At 44.5% G+C, this 25396-nt stretch overlaps 1 protein-coding gene across 1 annotated transcript; it reads right to left on the reverse strand.

Annotated features, from left to right (window-relative positions):
• Positions 1 to 1291: 1291 nt before the first annotated feature.
• LOC118789228 (5-hydroxytryptamine receptor 2A-like) lies at positions 1292 to 21465 on the reverse strand. The gene is made up of 4 exons (XM_036545575.1): positions 21072 to 21465; positions 7407 to 7607; positions 2428 to 3171; positions 1292 to 1383 (listed from the first exon to the last, which is right to left on the reverse strand). Exons 1-4 carry the CDS (start codon positions 21463 to 21465, stop codon positions 1292 to 1294), a joined length of 1431 nt encoding a protein of 476 aa, XP_036401468.1.
• Between the last annotated feature and the right edge of the window lie 3931 nt (positions 21466 to 25396).

Here is a 25396-nt window from a genome sequence, read left to right on the forward strand (position 1 = left end):
CACTTAGCCAGGACCAACCGCACCAGGGTGGATTCAGGTCACACCAAAAGAGAACTTCGATCCCTTCAATACCCACAACACCTAGTTCTAGTGGAAGTGTGCGTTTAGATTGGATGCTGGATGTTCTAAAAGTTTGCTACTCATAAAAGTTTTGAGAGAATCGGCCCTCCTGCATGAGAATGAGAATGGGCCACAGGAGATCTGTCACAGCCAGTCCATAACTATGAAATCAAACTCTTCAGAGCAGAGAATTCAGCTCAATTTAGGCACCAAGCCTTGCTGTTCCCCCCTTCCACTCCTTATTCATTATCTGGTCTCTCAGGGGAGCCAAAAAATGAAGTCGGGCTCGGATGACGGGCTGAGGCGTTCTCCATTTGCGGACCTTCCATCAGCCTGGAAATCTCCAGACCTCAGCTGTTTTAGTTATAATGCGGAATTCTGAACGCCGACTCCTGGCCTGTGGGTAAGAGAAAGGTCGGAGCGAGTGCAGGCCAAGTCGAGTGGCGAATTGTAAAAACGCAGAGTCCGTGACATGGAAGGAAACTCATGAAACGGAGGGAAGGGCGATTTTGTTTTGCATGGCAAGGGTGATGCTGGCTGGCTGGCTGACTGTCCGGCTGGGCTGGCAGGGTCCAAGGGGCCGCTGAAATGTGCTGTGAGGGAGTGAGCGAGCAAGATCAGGACATGTTGAACGGCAGAGCTAGGGAGAGGGAGATATGATTTGGTAAACCTGACACAATTCAAAAGGGAATGACCGGATTCCAAGTTCTGTATACGCAGACATAATCCTCACATACAGTTTCCCAAGATCTACTTTGATCTTGGCTTTGGTTATTAATAGGGATCCTGTTAAATAATGCAGTATGAATATGATTAACAACAAAAGACAGATTTTGAGAGGAGCTGCTATCCACTCAGGAGATGAGTTCAGCTGCAGAACAAGGCAACAGTACTATCTCCCAATGTGAAATCCACGGCAGAAGTAGATCTAGGATGATCACCACTACTGCGTTTGAAAACATTGATTTAATAAATCAATCCATTAGAATTCTACCAAGATGGCTCACACAGAGCCATTGATGGAAATAAAAAATGGCAGATGCTATAGGCTCAGACACAAACCCGGTGGATAACTGTCTGCTGCACTCAGATCCAAAGCAATAGCTGCACCGTCATGAGCAACGACAAGGTGAAGGACATGAGCTCATGGTAAAAATGTTACGCTGTGCTCGGTATCTGCTTGCTATCTTTCTGAATGTATCTACGTTAATTCACTATCCATAGCAGCAGTTTAGTTCATTCTCCTTGGCAGCGCTGTGTTAACCTTGCATACTTTTTCATATTTCAGCCTTGACGTTTCTTTGTTAGACTGGTGACGCCCAGTCAGACTGCACCAAGCCCAAGTTAAAATTTCTGCTTTTTTCACGTCTCACTGACCTGGCTGAGGTTATCTGGAAGCAAAAAGCCAACCTCAAGCGAGAATTGGAAAACCAAAAAAAAGAGGCAAAAATGTAATGGCTTAGAGGATTGGGATTGAAATGGGAGACATGTTGGAAACATTGACTACTGTTAAAAAATATGAGCTTATTATACAGTATTTCCAAGTCTCTATAGTATTGTTGAATCAATATGGAAATTATTAGTATCAGCTGAAGAGAAATAATAATATGGAACTATATAATCGATTTAATATTTCAGAGAATGTTAGAAGACTTATTTCATTGCTGCAGTCCTAGATATAAGATAGTTATGCCGTTATGTAGGGGGACAACCTGAGCCTTTCTTTGAAGTAGTTTGTGTTGGCTCATCATAGATACTGAAGAAGACTTAGTGCAAATTATCAGTGTGTGTGTGAGATTTCCCTTTCCTCTCTGTCTCCCTGAGCTTCCCTGGACTTGCGTCAGTCTGACTCACAGATGGGCCCGCCTCATCTTCTCCCTCTCACATATGTCACATGTTAGCACAGGGGTCTGAAACAATGTAAACATGACCAAATATACCCAAGAACAACTCCGATTACAAAAAATAACATCTATGTGCAAGATATCTCAGTCCATTTAAATACGGAAATTTCCAAAACAAAACATGAAGATATGTAGATGTGTACAGTATAAATACGCATGATTGTACTTCAGGACAAAAAGAATCTTTTTTTATACATTGTTCAATATGATTGTGTTCCTTTTACCTTAAGAGCTGTAGGCAGTCCTCTTTCTAAGTTCTCTGAGGCCTGCCTCTCTCTGTCACCAAGTGCTCCTCATTCAAAGGTTCTCATTGTGGAATGTTGCCATGGTTCCCACCCTTCACGGTAAAAAGAACTCAACAAAGCACAAAATAAGTGTGAAGGTTCAGTTCACACGCAGCTGTCCTTCTCCCTGGCGTCCGGCCCGTCTGAGGGCTTGGAGGAGTTTGGCACGCCCGTACCCAGGTCCCCCAGGGGGCAGTCCTGCCGGCCCCCAGCACGCCCGCCATTCTTCACGGGGGCAATGTGGTCGCCCAGGGGCAGCTGGGTGGAGGTGTAGGCCAGCGGTGGGATGGTGTTGACCAGGATGAGCTGCAGCGACTTCCTCTCCTCCTTGTAGCGGCAGTGGATGTACCGCGAGAAGGCCGAGCGGTAGGTCTTGTTGAAGAGCGTGTAGACCAGCGGGTTGACAGCGGACGACAGGTAGCCGACCCACACGAAGACGTTGAGCAGGCCGTCCATAACGCGCTGGTCGCAGGCGTCCTTGCACACCACCATCAGCACGTTGGTGATGAAGAAGGGGCACCACATGACCACGAAGAGGAAGAAGACGATGCCCAGCACCTTGGAGGCCTTCTGCTCGTTGCTGATGGACTGCATGGTCCGGCGGCCGAAGGGCGGGGCCGCCTCGCGGCCGCTCAGCGACCGGCGGAAGAAGAGCTTCTCGGAGGACATCGAGGCCTGCGGCAGGAAGCTGAAGGGCGCGGCCCACTTGAGCTTGGGCACCAGCTGGTCCAGGCACAGCGTCACCTCGTTCTGGAGGGCCCGGATGGTCAGGAAGTAGGTGATCACCATGATGGCCAACGGCACGAAGAAGGCCACGAAAGAGCCCACCAGGACGAAGCTGTCCTCCGTCAGCAGGCAGCTGTTGTTCTTGAAGACCTTGGAGACGTCCTGGAGACCGAAGACGGGAATAGGCATGGATATACCTGGGGACATAGGAGGACAGAGAGAGGAACAGTTGATAAAGAAAGAGAGACAGAGAAAGACAGACAGGGAGAGGGAGAAAAATGGGACAGAGTGCAAGAGATGAAGAGATACAGAGAGCGACAAGTAAGATTGACAGAAATTCACTTGCTCTTCCACTGTGAAGAAAAAAAATTATGTACACAGATTTAAAATACACAGCACCTCCGTCAATTAAATTAAATGACAGTCAAAGTTCAGTCTGACTGGGAAAGGCACACGCCATTGGCTGCCCATTATGCAGTAACGTGTCGTGGCACTGATCAGGTGACTAACGTGCCAGTTATCATTGTTGTTACTGTTTCTGTTACCATAACTATTTTGCCATTATCGTCACTGCAATGATTATTTCTCCCGCCTGTTGATTGTGTTATGTTCATTATTTATGTGCTTTGGCAATACAACGCCCGGTGTTTGTCACAGCAATAAAGCCTGTTTGGATTTGAGTTTTGAGAGGAAAACAAACAGACAGAGAGGGAGAGAAACACAGCGACAGAGGGAGGATAAAGAGAAAGAAACAGAGACAGAGGGAGTCAGATACAGCTGGTGGGGGAGGGAAAGATTAAGTGAGAGATAGAGAGAGCGGGGAAGAGCGAGTGATGGAGGCAGACAGAGAAAGAAAGAGAGCGAGCGGGTGACTGACGTGCTTGTGTGAGAAGAGTTCAGCCCGAGACAACCCTGATACTCCCACCAGAAATCAACCCACCAGGGCACAAATCCCCAGCTTCGAGTGATTCAGCATGTATCACACTGAGGTTTTGAATGCCCGTCAGAGTTTATGCAGAAATTAATCCAACAAGTATTCATGTTACCAATCCAAGCAGGCCGACCTCATTAGGGGAGAACGAATAGAAGTGTAGAAGCAGAAAAAAAAGCTGTTGCATCTACAAATATTAAAGCATCTGAGTGGCAAGATCTGTGTGACAAACATGAATAAAGCAGGATTGCAGGAAGAAAATGTTTTTTTGACTTAATAAATATTAAAACCTCTAGCTCTGAGTTGCCACAGGTAGACAAGACTTAAAATGGCACATTGGAAAAAAACACAATAAATGCACCGGTTTATGGGTCCAGTTTGGAGGAACTGAAGTGTACTAAGTTCTTACCCACATCCCGACATTAAATGAAAATGATCACTTTGCATTTCCAGGAGAATTATTTATTGTCCCTCCTTACTGCCGCGAGATCAATTATTTTGAAGTTTCTGTATAGTACGGTCTGCTATCTCTAAGAAACACAGTTATTTCTCCTTGGAACCCAGTCAAATCCAATGCCTCATTCCTACAGCCCAGTTTAAAGATGTTACATTTTCCTTAGCTGCTTTTTGTGCCTGTCCTGATAACACCCCTTTCAGGGGAAATAATAGGAGTTGAGTTAATAGAAACACTGAATATCTATCAATAGTTAATCACGTCATGTTAATGTAAAACACAAAAACCCTCCCATCACAACCCAGTGCCCAGTACATGTGACCCAGTTCTGAGTTCAAACCCAGTCTTTCAAATAAGTGCGTAAATGGGAATTAATTTTCAGACCTGTAAAAGCGGCCCTGAGTGCTTGATTAGTCATGATGACTCAGGTATGGCAGATTGACAGAGAAGTGGGACTGCGGGCTTTAGAACCATGGCAACAGACAAGTCTGTACCTGCAGTAAGGAACGGTGATACAGAAATCTGGTGTGGAGCTGTCTGTTCTCCTGTGTCCACGGATCAAAGACACTGATGTCTGTATGTGTAGTGTGGTAAGTACTGTATGTATCTCCATTCTGTAAAACCAGGAAGAAGTGTCCGTCCACCGGAGTGCTCAATTTCATACAAATGTGTGAAAGCAAAGTGAGGTTGTTTTGGATCTTTTTGTCATTCTTTCCTGCCTTCTCTTCATTTTTCTATGTGAAATCAATGGGGAAGCAGAGGTACAAACTACCCTGAACAAAGGAGACACTTCAGGTTTCAAATATATACAAAGGATACAATTGTTAGGATAATGTATTTTGGTCTGGCTTGAAAATTCTGTGATTCCGTAGGTTGTCTTAGGACACCTTAGAAAAGCTGAATTGTGTACTGTGTAATATCACTGACTTTGAATCACACTTCTAATGACTTCAAAATTAGGGAAAGTTCCATTCTGACATTCATGATACAGCTTATTTCCTCATTGCTTTCAATGCATCAAAGAGGAAAATGACCTCCCAAAAGATTATTTTAACGATCATTTAACGATCGGACAGATGTATTTAACCACCAGGCATTGTTTTGTATTAGTTTATATTCATGTTGTGGTTCCACTCGCTGCTTTATTTGGAAGACAACATATTGGTTAAAACATTAGTATTAGGGTGCATAGGCTTCAGCCCAGTAAAATCAGCTGAACCCAGTAATGTTTCCATAACTGGACTGTTACACTGTGAAACAGCAGCTGACCAAATTAAAGAAATATATCCACTAATATTAAGTAAAGCAATCGCCCAAGAAACCAAAGAGGTAATGTGATGTTCACCCGGGCAGGCAGAGGCACAGATAAGGTAACCATGATGATGATGGTTCAGTCATTATAACACAATGATTATGACTGAAGCTTGAAGGCCACTGACACACAGTGCTGGTCCCTCTCACAACTTTCCAATTTCTCATTACCTCTCCGGTGTTTACAAATTTGGGCTAATGCAGGCTTAAAACATGCACTCCGGTGTCGCACCTGCTCACGGAGACGCGGGCAACCACCTGCTCCGCGTCCCCGTCCCACATGTCCCAATCGCGAACGCGCCGGCGTTAGCTGCTAAATCATTTTCTTTTCACGGAGAGCCATTGACATAATCAGCTGGATTCCTATGCCGCGACGCAGCAATTAGAATGACTGATTGTTCAGCCGCCTTTGCTTTGAACTAAATGATGAAAAGCCTTAAAACGTCCGTCGAATTTCCAAGCGCCAATTAGAGTTACTTTCGTGCTAAGGCTTTCGCTTCAAACCCCATGTCCCCAATGTCGGAGGCGCCATGTCTCCATTCAAGCGGCGTTGTACTGCATGTGGGCGTTCATCAAAAGCTTAATTTAAAGCACTTTCGCCGCACTCGTACGTTCGATTTATTCATTCGTTCAGATTCTCTGAAAGCAGCCGGATGTTTGCGCCAAGGCTAATAACATTACTTTGACAACAAAAGTAACAGCGTGAAAATTCTAAGTTGGTAAAAGGATCAAATAAGTGAATTTATGCTCTCAGATATGCTAATATTTGTCCGTGTGTCATTTAGGGGTTGCATTTTAAAAGCTTACCCTTTCAGGATTCCGTAAACTGATACGAGATCTGAGCACGTAACATTCCTGCAGACCTATACTGCAAAAGGGGTAGCAGTATGGTGTAGCGGTAAGGAGTGGAGTTCTGTAAGTTTGCCAGTTTAATTCCCAGGTTGGGAGCTGTTGTTTTACCCTTGAGCAAGGTACTTAACCCATATTCTTCTGTAAATATCATGCTCCAGCTGTCTAAATGGTGGGGTAAATTATATGTAAACTATGTAATTTGCTGTGCGTAAGAGCTTCTGCTAAGCAAATGTTATATAAAAAGTGATTATTGCACACTTACACTTTACTTGTGTGGGAAAGGCAGCTACACAGGGAATGAGGCTGTATTTTAGGGCATCAGGCTGAACATATTTCTGCACAGATTCAAGTTGATGTCACACAGACAAGGCTGAGATGGACACATATTAATGATGTCATGTTGAATTAGCCCCTTACCAGAGACTGCCACTGGCTGCATCCCAGTTGGTATTTTCGCTCATCTACCCTAAGCACTTCCCCTCAAAATATCAGCAAGTCACAGTCGTAGGCTTACTCTTCATACCATGAAATTCAATACCTGCTGTGGTAAACTTGATTAAAAATAGGGGGTCTTTTGTGGCTGTTGTGGTTGAATGGTAAAATTCACAAAGAGACGTTGGGGATATCAAACAAAATTAATCCTGGGACATCAACTAAATATGTACATGCATGTACATCACATGGTTGAAGGGGGCAGTGCTCCCTTAAACATCCCTTAGTCTGACACATCTTCAAGCTGGAGCTTTAGCCATATTTAACACCATTTTGAGGGGCTGTGTTAAAGGGTAAATGAGTAAAGAAGCCACATGGGAGGCACACTCTCCATCATACTCAGAGAGAGGATTACATGCTAATGATGTATTTGTACTGCGCGAGCCCCTTACCCACAGAGATTGTCCAGACGGCCATGATCTTCATGAAGGCCTTGGTCCGGGAGTTGAATCGGCTGTGGTGGATGGGGTTCCGAATGGCGATGTAGCGGTCCAGCGAGATGGCGCACAGGTGCATGATGGACGCCGTGGAGAAGAGGACGTCCAGGTAGATCCATATTGGGCAGAGGGCGGGCGGCAGAGGCCAGCTGTATCCTGCGGTACAGACACATGACAATCTGACCCGACTGCTAAGAAAGGCCTCTGAATCCCTGCTCAGACTTCTGTGCACCGTCAGGAACTTGAGCTAGCAACCAACCAATCTGTCTTGGTGGTCATGAAGATGACATGACATACAATCAATATTGTACCAGAACCACAAGCTAAATTTATGCATTAACTGGTTTTTAGCTGCAATTCCCTTACAGTGATTATTTTCATGCTGTAAAATTAAATACACTAGGCCAAGATAACGTCAATCAAAGGCTTCCTGTGCGCTCTGACTTGAAGGGTTTTTAAAAAGAAAGTGTGCTGCACACTCAAAGGGCATGTTTCTAAGATTAGCCTTCCCCCAGGTAGAGGTAAACAAAAGACACCTTGCGCAATGGTGTCCTTGACTTTACAGCTGCAAAACACCTTAAATCAAGCTTGTGATGCTCTCCGGGTGACAAGCCATTACAGAGCCGGAATCACCATACAAGACCTCCTGATAGATGCCAAATCTAGAGGGTGTTCTGTCTAGTATAGCTGTAAGCAAAATTTAGTTTGCTTACAACAATACCAAAAGAGAATATTCATATGTCCCTCAAACAAAACTGCCCAGGAATGGAGGACATATGCTGAAACGAAGCAGTGAGAAGCTGCCGTTAGTGTTAAGGCCCTTATGTCTCTAAATACCGGTATCTGAAAGTCTTATAAAATCGGTTATGTCTAGCACAGCTGTTTACATTTGTCAGTACTTGTTGATGACCTTGAAGTTTTCTGGCGAGTGATCATAAGGAATCTTTTCAGGTGATTATCACCGGCAGTCTTCACAGAGTGACCTGTCAAGAAGCAGTGTCACTGGGGCTCACAATTACCTCAGTCTGTAAAGTGCTCTCAGAAAAGGCTGAGTTTTAAAGCCCAGAAGTTGCAAGTGCCAATCTTAGCTGTCTCATCAGCCGAGTATGACCAGGAGTCCAGTCCAGGGTGTGTCATTAGCTGAGTATGACCAGGAGTCCAGTCCAGGGTGTGTCATTAGCTGACTATAAGCAGGAGTTCCACCTGGACTGTGTCATTAGCTGCCTGTGACCAGGGGTCTGATCTGGACTGCCTATGGGCAGGAGTCCTCAGCAGCAAAACGTAATTGGCTGCATCCTGCCAGGAAAACGTGGGAATACATTAGCCAGGGTTCTTCATCTCACTACCACACCTGTACCTCCTGGCAACGTCTCAGGCACCTGCAAGTTTCTGCAGCAGACTATCATCAGTGAGAGAGGTGCCAATCCTTCACTTAGTGCCGGCTTTCCTGCAGTGCACCATGGGACGTGTGTTGTGTGAAATAGTTTTTGGCTGGAAGCAAATGTGTTGCAGCGTTGTGCTCACCTTAGTTCACCGCTTCCTGCTGGAGGTGTTGTGGTGAAGAAAGAATTAAAATGCCCCAATGGCGTTGACGATAAAAAGAAAGGGTGAACACAAAACTACTTTGGTACTGTTGATTCATTTGTGTTGGTGTTTGGATATGCAAGGTACTCAGCATATTCTCTTGTGTATGACTGTAAAATTCTGCTGCATTATTTTGTCTCGCTTTGCTGGTCTCACTAAAAGAGCTGGTCCAGGCTGTGGTGATGTTCTGCAGCAAAGACCTTCAAATGCCCCATTATGCTGTGTCCCGTTACACTGAGTTCTGACATTGAGTCGGACTGTGTCCTCCATCCAGCCAGCTGTAATTCACTCACAGTTGGCAGTCATTTCCTCTAGTTTTGCCATGTTTCACAAAATCTAAGAAATACGCTGTATCGTATCCTCTCATCTATTCGGCTCCCTGGTATTAATTATAACTGTTCCAGAAGTGCAAGCAAATGCATTGATTTATCATTCAGGTATAAATACTGAGGATAAAAAGACCGAAAGCAATGCTGAATTTTTTTTTCCAGAAGTACGGAACCTAATACATCAAATCGTGACAAGCGAGCAGAAAGGTTCTGAAAGGTCAGAGCTGAAGAAGGCTGCATAACTGAAACTTTCACACAGTTCTTTTTCACTTTTTCACATTTCTTTACGAGACTCATGGTGTGATAAATAAGCCTTTGCATTCCTCCATGAATGTTCCACGATTGTTTGAAGTCTCCTCTCATTATATCCCCCTGAGCGCATGATCACCTTTGAGATGACGTGAGGTGAGTCATATTCAGACTGATCAGAAGAAAAGTGTTCTTCATCATCCCTTTCCTTCCATTCTTGTGAAACCATGTTGTAAGTTTAACCTCCCTTACTTTGAATCACAAACGTGAAGATTTTCCAAAATGACGCTGTTTCTTTTTCAACGGCCATTGTGCGCACCTTCCAAGCCAGCAGGTGTTTTTGGCTGGGTTTGAACTCGAGCTGCACTCCATTATTGTCAAGGGTGTCTTCCACTCTCTCTCTATTGTCACCGTGAAACCCCAAACCTGTTACCCGTGTAACCGTGTTACCCCCATTTTGATGGGATTTCTGTCATAGCATAGCAATTTCTACCTTAAAATCTATCATTGGTCATGTGGACCAACACCCACACCTGCCTCGAAATCACTTGCATAACGAGATCCTGGTATGGACTCATAGGGAGACAATATCAGCTGTATAAACAAAGTTTTGAGTGAGCCCTTGTGCGGGAATTACACATGGTCTCTCCTTTCTATGAGCACACCATTAACGATGTTTGCTCGATACTGCTGGTTATGGCCCATCGCATCTTTTTTAGTTTTTTTTTTTTAGTTTTCAGTTTTTGTTTCAATGTGTGAAGCAGCCTTGGCTTCACCAGCTGAAGCAAAGAAGAAGAGGCAGCACGAAACCAAGCCTCATCCAAACCAAAAAAAAATATAACCCAACGTATTGATTGAGTCTCACAGTAATATTGGAAAGGGCAGTGTCGGAGTAGCTTCAGGAAGAGCTCTCTCCACAGGGAGTGGAATGAAAGGCCGAGGGAGAAAAAGAGAGGCAGAGCGCCGACTTTAATAAACTCAGCTCATAGGCAGACAAGCCTCAGCCAATTGCCACATACGCTGAGCTGAAAGTAGAGCGCTCTAAAAAAAAAGGTGGAAAAGTTTCCTTCATTTTTCTCGCCCCCTAAAATCCTTCAAAAAGCAGCCAGGCAGAAAAATGCACACCTGGGAGAAACTTAAAGAAGACAAGTCCATTTGAATTTTTTTTTTTTTTTGTATTCTTCTTTTTTTTTTTTTTAGATCTCTGTGGGGAGGTAGTGAACAAAACCATAATGACCCAAGGAGGCAAAGCAGAAATGTGCGCATTTCGCACAGAAGAGGATGCAACATTTTTTGATGTGAATATTGGCAAGAACATCAATCTTGGAGCTGGAGAGCAATGAAAGGCTTTTCTCTCAAACATGCTGACGGCTCAAAGCCCGCCTGGCTCTGACCAAAGAAACCGATTACTGCTGGATTGTATTCCCAACCTCTGAGAGAACTGAATGAGTGAATGCTGTGGCACACCACTCTTGTCGTCTCCCTCCTGACAGAAACAGAGCCCTTCAAGAGCCCACCAACAATTTCTTCTGTATTTGTACAACAGGGAATAATAATAATGAACGTTTTCCCTCTATCCTTTCCATTTCAAACATTTTCTTTGTATAAAAATGAGCTGTCAGGTGTTGTTGAAAGGGTATGCTTCATAAGATAAATGCAGAAATGCTCGTGTGCTTTTGGAGCTGTTCCAAGGAGATTGCTTTGCTAACACTTTGACACTTTCACTGTGGATTTGTACAAGATTGGCAGGATTATTAAATTACTTTAATGTGATTGATGTGGAAGATCATTAAATATCACAGTCCTTCAAAGCAAGTGTCAAAAAGAGAGTTGTGTTTTCATATGGGTCAAAATGACGTGACAGAATGATTTCTGGAAACAGGACATGACATCCTCCTACTAGAAGTGCTGGATCATACAGGATCACATGTGAACATGTGAAAATCTTGACATAACGCTAATTTCAGCATGTGCATGTGTGATATATGCTGGAGAGACCATAATTTATACCACATTACATTGAGCCTGCTGTGAAGTACCCAGGCATTTGAAAGGTGAGCTGGAAGCACAAATGGACTCTATTTAGCACAACATGCATCACCACCGACCTAGGACTGAAGACCTGGAAGAAGTTATTATATGGGAAATGACACAAATATATGTCCAGAAGGCATCAACAGAAAACCAACAAGATGCTAAAAACAGTGGTGTAAACATGGAGAGCTCAGAAGCATTTCCTTGTATTCATATACAGCACATCAATTAGGATGGACATAGCACTGCATGCGGAAACTGAAAAAAAAAAAAATCAGCTGTATACTTCATTTCACAAGTAAACATCCGCTGTTGTAAACATGCACCGCAATTGCTCTGCCAGATTAACCACAGAGATGCACGCCTGCATTTTTGGTACACAATGATGGCACCTGCACATGCCAAATAATAAAAAAAAAGAATCCTTCTCGTTTAAAAAAAAATACAGAGATGAAAAAGCAAGATAAAAAGTGAGGAAGACAGTTCGGTGAGAGCCGTCTCTGGCTCCAAACCAGCCCCCCGCTCTGCGGCGTGAGTCTGTCTCCGCGCTCCCTCGCTGAAGCTACGCTCACAGCCAGCGGGAGAGACGGTGATAGAGGGAGACGTATTACACCTGCCACCGCGCAACGATTAGCCCTGATGTCTGATGCAATGGAACCGCTCGCCGCAGCTCACGCACACAATTTATATCGTACTCAATCACGCATCTCTGGACAGGAAATATCTTTCTTACAAATGAAATACGTTAATTTAAAATTCACCGCGGCTCTTGTTCCACACTCTGTAGGTTTGGCATTGCTGTCTCAGCAATCAGGAAAGTGATGAACATAGATTGGTGCCTTTTCTGTGGTTTAGGTCCTTGAACATAACGCAACAAGACATTATAAAATGTACATAAAATGTAAAATGTACATAAAATGACCCTAGGTTGTGAGGATAAGTTTGACAAGAGCTCCAATCAGTGCAAGCCCGGTGCCAGGAGAAAATACAGAGGGGTGCAATTGCAATCCACAGCGGGGGGGACACAAAAAGTCATATTAAAAAAAAACGTAATAAATACTGTGTAGACATTGGGATATAAGGAGACAACTGGGGGTGCACGGAGGTCCGATTGGGGATGCACCCCCATAGAACTGGGCCTGTCATGGAGTGGGCGCAAAGCACCCTGGGAAACATACAGTACAAGGGAACAGAAGACTTCAAATACCTCAGCCTAATTAATACCGTTGGCAGAATACAATTAATCTTCTGCTGTCTGACTACACAAGGGAGTTGGCTGCAGTTTCCCCATAGAAAGTCAGGAGATGAAACAAAGCAAGCGGGTTGGGATTAAAGGAATTTAGTGTCTTTAGCTTTCATCCCTTCTTTCCACACATATTAGAGCTCTTATGATGGTCACAGCAGCTAAAAACAGATTTCTTTTAGATATTGCTCAGTATTTTCATCAAACATGTATTAATATTGTCAGTGGTGTTCCCTAAGCAGGCAGAGAGAACAGGAAAGTAAGAGAGAGTATCTAAGAAGATTTTTTTTACTGTAAATATATTTATGTAGGTGTTAATTCCTTTGGCAACGTCCCCATAGTCAACAGTCATGTCAATGAAACATTTGAATTTGAATTCAGAGAAACAGACACAGTTTGTTGCAAAGATTTACACAGGGAGACAGAAGTCTCTGGAGTTGGACTCGGGAGCTACTGTCATGGGAAGCCTTGTTTTGTCTAATGAAACAGACAGCTGCGCTTCATCAACACCCAAGTAGAAATGAGCATCATTAATGCGCTATTAATTTGCAATCAGAAAGCTAGGATGCTGGGAGAAGGAAGATTTAATGGCTCACTGAAATACAGGCAAAAGCCCTGACACGGCAGAACCGACCATAGATGCTTGGTACAGGGGTGATTGTATAAAAATCGTGGTCAAATATGTGAAGGACAAATTTATTCATATTCCTTTTACTCATAAGCACTAGAAACCAGCACGGTCTTCACAAAGAAGAGATATTCTAGAGATAAGCAAATATTCAGGAAAATGCCAAGCATCGCGGCATTGAAACAGAAACTCACAGAAACCTATGAATAGCAGAGTGGAGGAACGCACCATTCACTATGACACACAAGCACAATGACATGTACTGTAATTAAGTGTCTGTCTCTCCTGGTAAATTGGTTTATTGTAGTCTCGCAGAACATACTATGATCCAACACCAGGTTGAATTCAAATGACCATCTTTATAATTAATTACTTAATCAGCTTAATCAGTAAATATTCATTTTTGTGAGATCTTTTGCTGAATATTTATATTGCAACTGCACTTGGCTGCAAAAGGAGGATAATGGGATGATATTTTGAGGGGTTTTTGGCTGATACATGGCAACATCTGCACCAGGAACAGGTAGAGGAGGATTTTGGCTGTTACGTGGCAACCTCTGTATCATTAACAGATGGGGTGAGTGAAGGGCCTGCCTCCCACAGTACTCTGACAGAAGTCTACAGAAGTTCAGGCAGGGAACATCACATCTCAGTCTGCATCCACAGTGTGGCAAGAGAACCATACTTACACAGAATTTTTGATTATTGGTGCTTAGAAATGTCAGCCCAGATGGGGAAATTACCACAATACACTGCATGTTACATAAAACAATTTACACCTGAATTGTGTCACTCCTGCTCCAAATCGCTTGGTGTGACACCCAGTGGAATCTGTCTGCAACGTGCTTGTAGCTTCATTGTGGTGCATCAAACACAGTAGACATCAGTCTCATCCCACGCAACTTATTTTGTGCAATAGTCAGCAAGAGGGCAGATACACTATAAGGACAAAAGTATTTGGCCACACCTGTTTTTCAGGGTTTGGGCTAGGCCCCTTATCTCTAGTGAAGGGAAATCTTAATGCTTCAGCATACCAAGACATTTTGGACAATGCTATGCTTCCAACTTTGTGGCAACAGTTTGGGGAAGGCCCTTTTCTATTCCAACATGACTGTGCCCCAGTGCACAAAGCAAGGACTATAAAGACATGGTTTGATGAGTTCAGTGTGGAAGAACTTGCCTGGCCCGCACAGAGCCCTGACCTCAACCCCATCGAGCACCTTTGGGATGACCTGGAATGGAGATTGCGAGCCAGGCCTTCTCGTCCAACATCAGTGCCTGACCTCTTAAATGCTCTACAGAATGAATGGGCACAAATTCCCACAGAAACACTCCAAAATCTTGTGGAAAGCCTTCCAAGAAGAGTGGAAGCTGTTATAGCTGCAAAAGGGGGTCCAACTCCATATTAAAGTATATGTATTTGAATATAATGTCATTCCAGTCCCTGTTGGTGTAATGGTCAGGCATCCAAATACTTTTGTCCATATAGTGTACATGTTTACGTGATCCACTGGTATTTAAATGATGTTGAACAGCTGGCCTCTCATTTGCTTTTGTTTGTTTTTGCTGTTGCTCTCCCCACTTTCTGTGAGGTCAAAGGCAACTAAAGCAGCGAACACCTGCTCCTTATTTCTTGAGCAACTGACATTTTGGGAACCAGTGAACTCATAGCCACTGTCAATATGGCAAACTGTTATTGTTCTTTTTATCTTAGATTCAATACTACTGTGATGGTAACTTCACTTAAGTTCATAACTTTTTATGTCACATAGAAAGAAATGATTAGTTATAAATATCTCAACAGTTATAAATATATGTATCCCATAAATGAATTTTGAGTTCAACTGCATTTGAAAGGCCCATAAATGTTGCTGTGACCACTGTGTCACAGTAAAACTGCATTTGACCCCCGCACACGCTGGCAGTGTGAGATTTTTATTGTGTGGCTTTCTGTGCCACGGGCTTGATGGTTATTAATGACTTCCTGTGCCACCGGCTCAAGACCATCCAGTGCGATATGTCCGCCGCCCTTTCTTAAGTCTCAAGGAAGCCAAGTCACACAGAGTCTGCACGGCTCAAAGATCACATTTACATGCACTATAATATTCATAATATTCTGAATATTAAAGTAACCAGTGTGCCTCTCAACCAGATCACTGTGACAGCGTCATAAATATAGCATGGAACGGTAATGGAGTAGGATTATATTTCTTGATGTAATTTGAATTCTAAATGCCCCCCCGCCCCCGCCAGGGATTGAATACTTAGTGCAGGCATACAGGTGTGAGTGATACAGTAATGTAAAAAAGGAGTCTGTGAGTCATCACTATCAATCCATCAGTCAAACTGTAATAGAAGGAGCGTTCTTAAATGAAGGTATTGTCACAGCAGGACTTCAGAGAGCACATTTCGCTGAAACTATTCAATGCATACATGATACAGCTAATTCTATAGCATAGATACAGCATTCCCAAAAGAATGGCAATTATGCTGTGGAAGCGGTGAGGAAATCTCTCAGAGGGACAGGAACCAAATGAAAGGTGTATGGTCTATGTTACAGTACGTTACATTATTGTCATTTAGCAGGCGCTCTTATCCAGAGTGACTTATAGATTTTACAGTTTTTAAATGTCTTCCATTTATACAGCTGGATATTTACTGAAGCAACTGTGAGTACCTTGCCCAAGGGTACAACAGCAGTGCCCCAGAGGGGAATCGAACCAGCAACCAGCAATCGGTTATGAGTGCGTGGCTTAGCACTATGCCACTATTTATAAGTTCCTACCTGTCCGGTCTGCGGGAAATGAAGTATTGCCTGCCGAAAAACCTTTGTACAGTACACCTGATGACTGGGCTCACTGTCCACAAGCTCTCAGATGATTTGGCTGAAGAGGAGAACATCTGTTCTTTTCCACTTTGCTTCTTTCTGAGGACAGCTTCTGAAGCAATGGCTTCGGTGCTGCACTTCATTCAGAGGGGTTGTTAGTTCTGAGCTAGACAGACCACATGTGAATGGTGTAAATGTATTCAAGCATGCAAGGCCGACTGCAGATGAGAAAATTTGCCCCCTTCTTTTCTGAATTTTTAAAGGTAGACTATTTTCACTCTCTCCCGGTCCTTTTCTCACATTCTTTCCAGAGGTTCACCAATAAATTGGTCTGCTACTAGAGCTCTGTCACAGGTGAGGAAGGAGTTAATCCCACCTGCGATGAGTGATGAATGTCAGAGTGAGGCAGAGACAGAGAGAGAAGGACTTGTTAATGAGAAGCCCCTAATAGCCAGGCGGTAGAGAGAGAACATATTCTACTACTCCACCAGTTCAGAAATAAATTCTTACACACCGCTTATTGAAGTTTTGATCTGTAATTGTGGATGAAGGCTACTTTCTCATAAAGACGGCAAAAATGTCCTCACATTGTTAGCTCCTGACACAACTTCCTCCTCCCACAAACACACACACACACACACACACACACAAGAGTGTTCATGAGGATCTGTCAGCTGGCTTGTTGAATGGCACTGACTCTGGAAGAGAGGTACTCCATGAATTTGGCTCATGGACCTTTCACCCACAGCTCTCTGTACATTCTCTCTCTCTCTCTATCTCTCTATCTCTCTCCATCTATCATCTATTCTGCTCCTTTGTTGTCTTTTTTGTGTTCTTTTTCTCCCCCTCTTGGTTTCTGTTCGTGTTTCCTTGTTTTTTGTTTTCAGAGAGTGGGGCTTCTGTTTTGATGGGGTGGGGCAATAGAGGTTTTCTTGTTTTCTTTTTGCTTCAGAAAGAATTTTGTCTGTGATGTAATGTCATATCCCAATAAAGTGTGGTTAAAACTCAAAAACTTTCTCTCCCCAACTCTCTCTCCCTCTCTCTTTCTCTCTCTACCTCTTTTGCCAGCCCATGTGGAACGCCTGCAGAGTCCTGCTATGACAACTTGCGTGTGTCGGGCAGCAGCTGGTCAGGTCACCGCTTTGACCTCAGCGGACGAAACCAGCCACTCTACGCGTTACCCGAACATTGTTAAAGAGTTCTGCAGTAGCCGGGGCAGAGAAGCGGACACACGGCAGTAATGCGCGCTATTTTAAGAGCTATTAATGACAGAGACAGAAGGTGGGAGAGACGGAGGCTTTGATGTGAATAATCACGATAAGAGATGACTCTGCCGGGTGAACGTGACACTCGGGGACTTTATGGAGAGATGACAGAATTAAAGAGGTGACAACAGAGGAGGGGGTGAACATTGTAGATAACCCCCTGCTTTTCCTCCTCTCCTTTGTTTTATCAGGGCTGATCTTCCAGGTTTTGGCAGAATAAATAATGTATCGTTTAAGCCGAGATGTATAAACACAGTCGCAGTGACAGATGACTCTCTCCTCAGTGCTGATACCCAGCACACTCAAAACACGAAGGATAAATTGAGGAAAAAAAAACATGCATGCATGTTGGGTAATTTATTAGTGAAATGAGACAAAACTTCTATTTTCTCTCTCTCTCTCTCTCTCTCTCTCTCTCTATCTCTACCCTCCTTGCCCTCCCTCTTCTATATGTGTCTTGTTCACTCTCTTCTTTCCACTGTTTCTCTGTCTCTCTCTCTTTTCTCTCAGATGAGTTCACTTCAATACACTTCACTGGCATGAAATTTTGTAGATGTAAATACATTCTCTTTACATTTCTCCCTCTCTCCTTATCTCATCACCCCCGCTCTGTCTCTCCCTTTCCCTCTCTGCCTCTCTGCCCTCCCTCTCTCACTCGTCTCCCTCTCTGTCTCTCTGCCCTCTCTCTCTCACTCGTCTCCCTCTCTGTCTCTCTGCCCTCTCTCTCTCTCACTCTCTTTCTTTGTCTCTCAGCTCCATGTCCCCCCCCCCCCCCCCCCCCGCCTCCCCCATCCACGTCCCAGGCTGGTGGAAGTCACCCCCCTAGGTGTGGACAGTCACCCTTTTTCTGAACGCCTCCTCATGACTCTGCTCCGCTCCTCTGCAAACTAACAGGAAGACGAGCAGAAACGCCCGAGAGTCCCAGAGGGGAGCACACTGGCGTTTTCACCTTTCCGTTTGGTTTGCACATTGAGCTGAGCCTTCCCGTGCCGGATTCCTGCTCCCGAGCAGCGTGAACGTTCATTACCCATGACAAAGCCACCAAGGTGCTCTCTGTGGAGCGGACCTCTTCCATTGCCGGGAGGCAGGCTTGTTTTGTAGCAGTAACGATGCAAGCTGAGGTTCATTACACATTGCAGTTTGGCAGCGATCAGTAACACCTACCCTTCCCCGTGATTCTCATCTGCACAGTGAGAAGAGAGAGGGGAGAACTCGCCTTTCCCCCACGGGGGACGACTGAGTCTGAGAAGTGAGAAGTTTACACCTCAAAGTCTCTACTGCACTTTTGCGCTGTCCTTCAGGTAACTACCGAATCAAAAGAGTGAAAGAATTCAGAGGACATCAGTCAATGGCACAACAAACAAACACACAAACAGTTTTCCCTGCGCTTCAATGTCAGAGAAAGGTCCCTTTTGGAAACAAAGAAAAGCCACCTTCCTGCTCACATGAAAAGCAACGTCAATGTACACAGCAGAGGCAATGATCTTGGAGAATATACTGGCTTCGGAAACAGCCTGTTTGAATCTGTTAGCCTGTTTCTGTCATATTGCTCTCTGAGGAGTGTGTGAAGTATGAAGTAAGAAAACAGACCAGCCATCAAAGCAGAGCTGCACATACATGCACACACACACACATACACACACACACACACACGCACACACACACACACACACACACACACACACACACACACACACACACACACACACACACACACACACACACACACACACACACAGCAGGCTACCATGTGTCCACAGTGCAACTCATGCTCACACAGAACCAGAGAGCAGCTGAGATATCCAAGTTTGACACAGAGGAGTCTAAAAGATGACCTCTTAAAAGTGCATAATAGTGCTTAATAGTGCTGCTTAATAGTGCCGACGTTTGTGTAAACACGGACCACTCAATGGCAGCTAATTCCCTTTCACTTAATCTCATGTGCTGGCCTTTACAGGATAACCTGTAAAAATCGTAATTGTCTGCTAAATGACTGTAATGTAATGTAGTGTAAATTTGAAACTCGGAAGGAAACAAAAAGACGGACATGAAGATAAATCCTAAAATCCTCAGTCTCCACTGCTGCCCCTCCAGTCTCTATTCTACTGCCCTGTTGTGAGGGACTTTCCTTCATACTGTCGCATTCAGACAGCAGCGCAGCTCATTCTAACCACTAGACCAACACGAGACCTTTATGGCTCGCACGCGCCACGCGATTCTGCCACCAATTTGTCTCCGATTTGACTCGGTCAGGATTATTCTGACTCTGCCCCAAGTTTCGTGTGCTCGTGCTCGACTTGCTCCACGATTATCGTCTCACTGAACCCTAAAAAAACCTCTCTGGCCTGTCAAAATTCTTCTGCGCAAGCTTTAAGAGTGGGGCTGCCAACAGCCAATGGAAACTGACAAGAGCAAAGCAATTAATTCTGTAGTAACTTCATGGTGTGCAGTGTGGAACAAAATTCTAATCCAAATCAGGGGGAAAGTCTGGGGTGTTCAGCCCCTGAGGGAACAAGCAGAGAAAAACACTTATGTCAAGAGAATGATTTTATATCTAATTGGCGCAACGTAGTATCTCTTGGGCTTAATGTAGTATCTTGTGCAAACAGCATCCTTGTCTCGTGGAAAATACTTAGCATCACAAGGAAATCACTTAAGATGTTGATGGCATACCTCATTATCCTGAGGGAATAGTATTTGTACAGTTTGTCATGGGAATGACTTCATACTCAAGGTAATGACTTGAGATAAGGATCTCATTCCCTCGCGATATCGATCTGTTCACTTGAGAAAACAGGCACCTCCCTCAAGATATGAAGTCGTTCCTTTGAAATAAAGATGTTGTTGACTTGAGATATTACAGCTAGTTGCCCCCATGAGATATGAAGTCTCTCCCTCAAGGTACCAAATCATTCCCTCCAGATAAATATTTTCCTCTCCATGCCCTCCGAGGGCAATTATACTAAGGAATGGTGAGGCATTGTCATATCTGGATTGACTTGATCGACTCCATGGGAGATGTAGTTTTTCTATACTCCTCACGTGAAATATAATCACTGCTGCCCCTTGTCAAATATAGAATTAGTATTGGCTTTTCAGGCCAATATCTTGTCTAAATGTAGTTTAAATAGGCAGCAGTGTAGCATAGTGATAAGGAGCAGGACTCGTAACCGAAAGGTTGCCGGTTCAGTTCTCCACCAGGGCACTGCTGCTGTACCCTTGGGCAAGGTACTTAACCCACAATTACCTCAGTAAATATTCAGCTGTATTAATGGCCAACATGTAAAAACTGTAACCAATGTAAGTTGCTCTGGATAAGAGCTTCGGCTAAATGCTAATAATGTAATATAATGTAAATAATGATCCTTATCAGCTGAAAGCTCCATGCCCATTTACAGTTCAAACTCTAACAGTTAAGCTCTAATATCGCCTCCTACCCACAGGAAAATGGCACCACTCACCGTACAGTATGGTCACCATGGACACGGGCATGACCAGGAGGCCCAACAGCATGTCCGCCACGGCCAGCGACATCAGGAAGTAGTTGGTGGCGTTCTGCAGCTTCTTCTCCAGGGAGACGGCCATGATGACCAGGATGTTGCCGGTGACGGTGAGCGCGATGACGGCCACGATGAGCAGGGCTGCCCAGTTCTTCTCCACGCAGCGCGGAAGCAGAGGCCCCGTCTCGTGGCCGTAGGCCGCCAGCTCGTGCGACGTGTTCCCCAGCAGCCGGTCGAGGCCGCTGCCGTTGCACCGCAGCGAGAAGTTCCCCCCTCCCTTACCCAGAGGCCCCTGGGGCCAGTCGGGCGGTGAGGTGACGGGGGCGGCTGAGGAGCTGAAGTTTGCGTCACCCATGCTCAAAGTCATTATATTAACCCCCCCGCCTCACCACATACACACACGCAAACACACGTGCACACAAACAAACCCTTAAGTTGTGGCTCCCCCGAGGAAATCAACCCACCAAACAGGGGATGTAGTGGGTCAGCACTGTCCTGGAGGGTCTCCTCATTCCCATCATGCCCTGCGGTCCCACAGCAGAAGGTGTGCTGTCTGTTGGGCAGGTGTGCTATGCACCTACGGAGCTGGATCTTGGCAGGTCCTGCGTCTTTAGTCCGGCAGCACTGGAAGCAGCGGCAACAATGTGACCAGAAGACGCAGCGCAGTTAAGCTCTCACAGAGCCACCCAAGGTATTCCAAACAGAAAGCAAAACAGTTCCCGCCTCCTGCTTTGACTGCTCACAAGATCTCCCGCAGAGAAGATGGCTCCACCGGACGAAAAAGATCGAGGAAATCCAGCGATCCCCCTCAGAAATCAGTCGGGTGAGCTCTCCCGCACCTGTGTTTGCCTGACAGGCAGTGAATACATCCACTTCAGCAGAGGGCAAGTTATTTCACCTTGCAGGGGGGGGGGAAACAGAGCGTGAATCAATTAGACAGAGATCTTCAAGGGTCACTCTTCACAGCACACCTGCACCGCCACAAATACACACTCACCTGCTGGCCGCCGAGGGGGGTCTGTCATTCGCGGAGTGGCGGGAATGAGTCTCACTCCTCTGTCAGGATTAGCACCGTGTGAGATTGTTACAGTTCACCACTAATGTTCCACCGTGTGCCCCCCTCCTCGAATGCCGAATACATCACTCTCGTCCCCTTCTAAGAAAAAGAAAAAAGGAAAGGAAAGGAAAGGAAAAAGAAAAAAGCCCAGAGAAACTTGGTGACAACTTTCTTTTCTTTTCTTCTCCAAAATATCAGAGGCTCTGGGCAGATTCAGGGAGCGTTAATCCAGATGGCTCCTGAGCACTCACATTCAGATCCATACTGCAGACGGAGAATGTGAACATTCTCTTATTCGGTCTCTCCCTCCCTCCCTCTCACTTTTCCCCTTCCTTTGAGTCACTCTCTCTCTCTCCCTCACTCCCTCACTCTTTTTTTCTCTCTCTCTTTCTCTCTCTCATCCAGGATCTTTTCTCACAGGGTCCCTACTGAGACAGCAGAAAACAGCCCTATAAACACAGTGGTGGGAGCAGTTGTGCCCAGAGAACTAATTAAAAATATCCCCCTAAAAAAAGAACGAGTCCGTCTGAGTGAACGATGAGGTCCTCCTGCTAAAGTGTTTTCAGGAGCTGCTCATCACAGAGGAGACCTCGGTCGGCAGCTCCCTCCCCCTCCTGAGCTGCTGGGGGGGGGGGGGGGGGGGGGGGGGGGGGTCACTGCAGTAAGTAACACGGCCGCGCTCACTCACCACCGTCTCCAGCTGTCGGCCGGTCGACACACTTATGAACACACACATGCACACACACACACACACACACACGGAAACACACACACACACGGACTCACATGATCACTGCTGACGATGTGAGGAGCAGCTCCCAAAGACCTCCCACTGAAGGGGAAAGAGCAACAGAGAGAGATGAAGAGAGAGGGAGAGAGAGATCAAGCCACAGATGCCTAAAGTGTAGCAGTCTGCATTAGCCTTAGTTACACTGGGTGAACAAAATGTAATAAAAGGAGACTGAAATGTCCTTAAATGAAAATCAGAAAACCAGAAACACCTTACTAGTTTTATTTATTGTTAGCCTTTTTACTGCTCTCTTCAGTGCTATCATTATTTTTGATGTGATTCATGCAAATTAATTATCAATGTTTTTTTTTTGCTTTGCTTTGGCATTAATGTAGAAATTTGCAGCCTGGCCATTGAAAATGACTGCATTAGAAATCTGAGAGGGAGAGAAATAAAGAGAACATGGGGGAGAGACATGAGGAAAGGAGAGAAAAGAAGTAAGAGCGAGAGAAGAGTATTCATTTTAATTAGCAGGAGTTATTGTATTGGTGTGGTTTTGGATAATGCTTTTTGTTGCTATTTCACACGTATGTTGCAAGACAAATGTATTTTTGCTGTGTGCCACCAACGAAGCTGGGGCTGAGGAAAAAAAAGAACCATTAAAGGGAGGAAGTGATTGGTAGAGAGGTGAAAAGGGAAGGAGAGAGACTCTCCAGACTGCATGATATCTGCATGATGTGCTTTCACCAAGGAGAGACACTGCAATAGAGGGTGCTGTGGCTAGGGGCTTTGGGTATGTGTGTGTGCACACGCGCGTGTGTGTGTGTGGGTTATCTCTGTTTGTAATTTTGTGTCACTGTCACTGTCTGCCCAAAATCTTGTTGCATCTTCTTTTCTTTCTCCTTCATTGTCTCTTTTTTCCTCTCTCCTCTCTTCATTTAAATAATTACATTTATTCGGTCCCTGTTTGCTGTGGGTGTGGATAGGGAGATACAGTACATCCAGACAGTGATGTATCCAAGGTGTATGACATGATAATTAGTTTTGTGCTAATTAGTTAACGAGCGTGCTGCTGTTTGTTGACTAAATTGCGTAAGGCTCATTAGTTTTGTGAAACCGGATACTGTGCAGGTGCTCACCCCCCTCGGGCTTCCCGTTATGATACCACACACACGCATACACAGAAATTACAATCCTGGAGCTAAAAAGCATGAAATATATGATTACGTAGACAATATAAGATATTTATGTAATGAAACATTTCATGAGAATTACAGCATTCTTTATCTTTGATAAGAGACATAAATACCTTTTTATTCCTGTGATTCATATTACTTTGTGATACTAATGAGATTATGTACGAAGTATATTTGTACACTAAGTTTTATACACACAGGGAGATTGTTTAATGTCGTGTGGAATAACAGATTAAGATAAATTAATTTCATAATCTTTTTTAAGACTTTGGCAGTCACTTGGGGAGTAATGGCCAAAAACACATCACAACAGCCAGATTAAATGAAAAACACCAGACTTGCCACAAAAAGCACAAGAGCACTGCACATTGTGGCGCCCCCTAGGGGCTTGAACCGAACAGCCACATGATACACGCTCAATCAGGCGGTGAGTGGTGGACAAAGGACTAATTTGCAATTAGAGGTCGATTTCAGTTTAATTCCAAATCATTTAGTGGAAAAAGCAAGGCTAAGGAGTTTATGGCCGGCGCCTTAATGAAGCCAATGGCAAAATCAGGAGTTCATTGTGGTTTAATGAAGTGGGGGTGATTAAAAGTTCCCTCTTAATGTGCAAAAAATAATCTCTTGAAATTTATCACGCATTATATTTCTTGTCTTTCTTTGCTGTTGGAATGCAGGACTCTACTGGAATAAGGTGTGGAGCTCTGCCACTGGCCAGTAGAACTATTTAATGTTAATTATATTGACCGATTCTCCTGCACGTCCCTGTCTGATTGAGTAAATGGCTGCCATTAAATCTCCATTAAAGAGAACAAATAAAGAGAGCATTGCAAAAAAAGTTCACAGCTATTGACCCTTGATATCCTTAAGGGAAGCATCAAAAAGTGAGACTGTATCTGGCTAAACGCACCAATTAAACCTCTTATTACTGCTGGTCTCACACACACACACACACGCACACACACACTATCTATCTATCTATCTATATCTATATATATACATAATTAGAATTCATTACAGTTCTGCTGAATGCACAATAATTGATCACTGCAGTTTATGAACTGACTTTGATGAAATGTCATTTGCTTTGACAGCAATCCTCAGGAGACAAGCTGTGTCTCCAATAATGCTGTACACTGAAAGCATGGGCATTACAGCACGGTTCATTTTCACACATACTGGGAACAGAGCATCGGAGGGATATGGCAAATGGACTTAAAACCGGAATGTTGCAGGTCCAAATGTGGCGGGCGGGACACTAGAATTATGAATGAGTTTTCAATGGATAAACTTTTCAGCCATT

This window comes from Megalops cyprinoides, chromosome 14 (genome assembly GCF_013368585.1).
Source record: "Megalops cyprinoides isolate fMegCyp1 chromosome 14, fMegCyp1.pri, whole genome shotgun sequence".
NCBI lineage: Eukaryota > Metazoa > Chordata > Actinopteri > Elopiformes > Megalopidae > Megalops > Megalops cyprinoides.

Excerpts from the sequence above, each read along its gene's own strand:
- LOC118789228 (XM_036545575.1), bottom strand. The coding sequence starts at position 21,465 with ATGGGTGACGCAAACTTCAGCTCCTCAGCCGCCCCCGTCACCTCACCG. Across the intron at positions 3,172-7,406 it reads CGTCTGGACAATCTCTGTGG|GTATATCCATGCCTATTCCC; the intron begins GTAAGGGGCTCG and ends CTATGTCCCCAG. Across the intron at positions 1,384-2,427 it reads GGACTGCCCCCTGGGGGACC|CTGGGCGTCACCAGTCTAAC; the intron begins TGGGTACGGGCG and ends GGTGCAGTCTGA.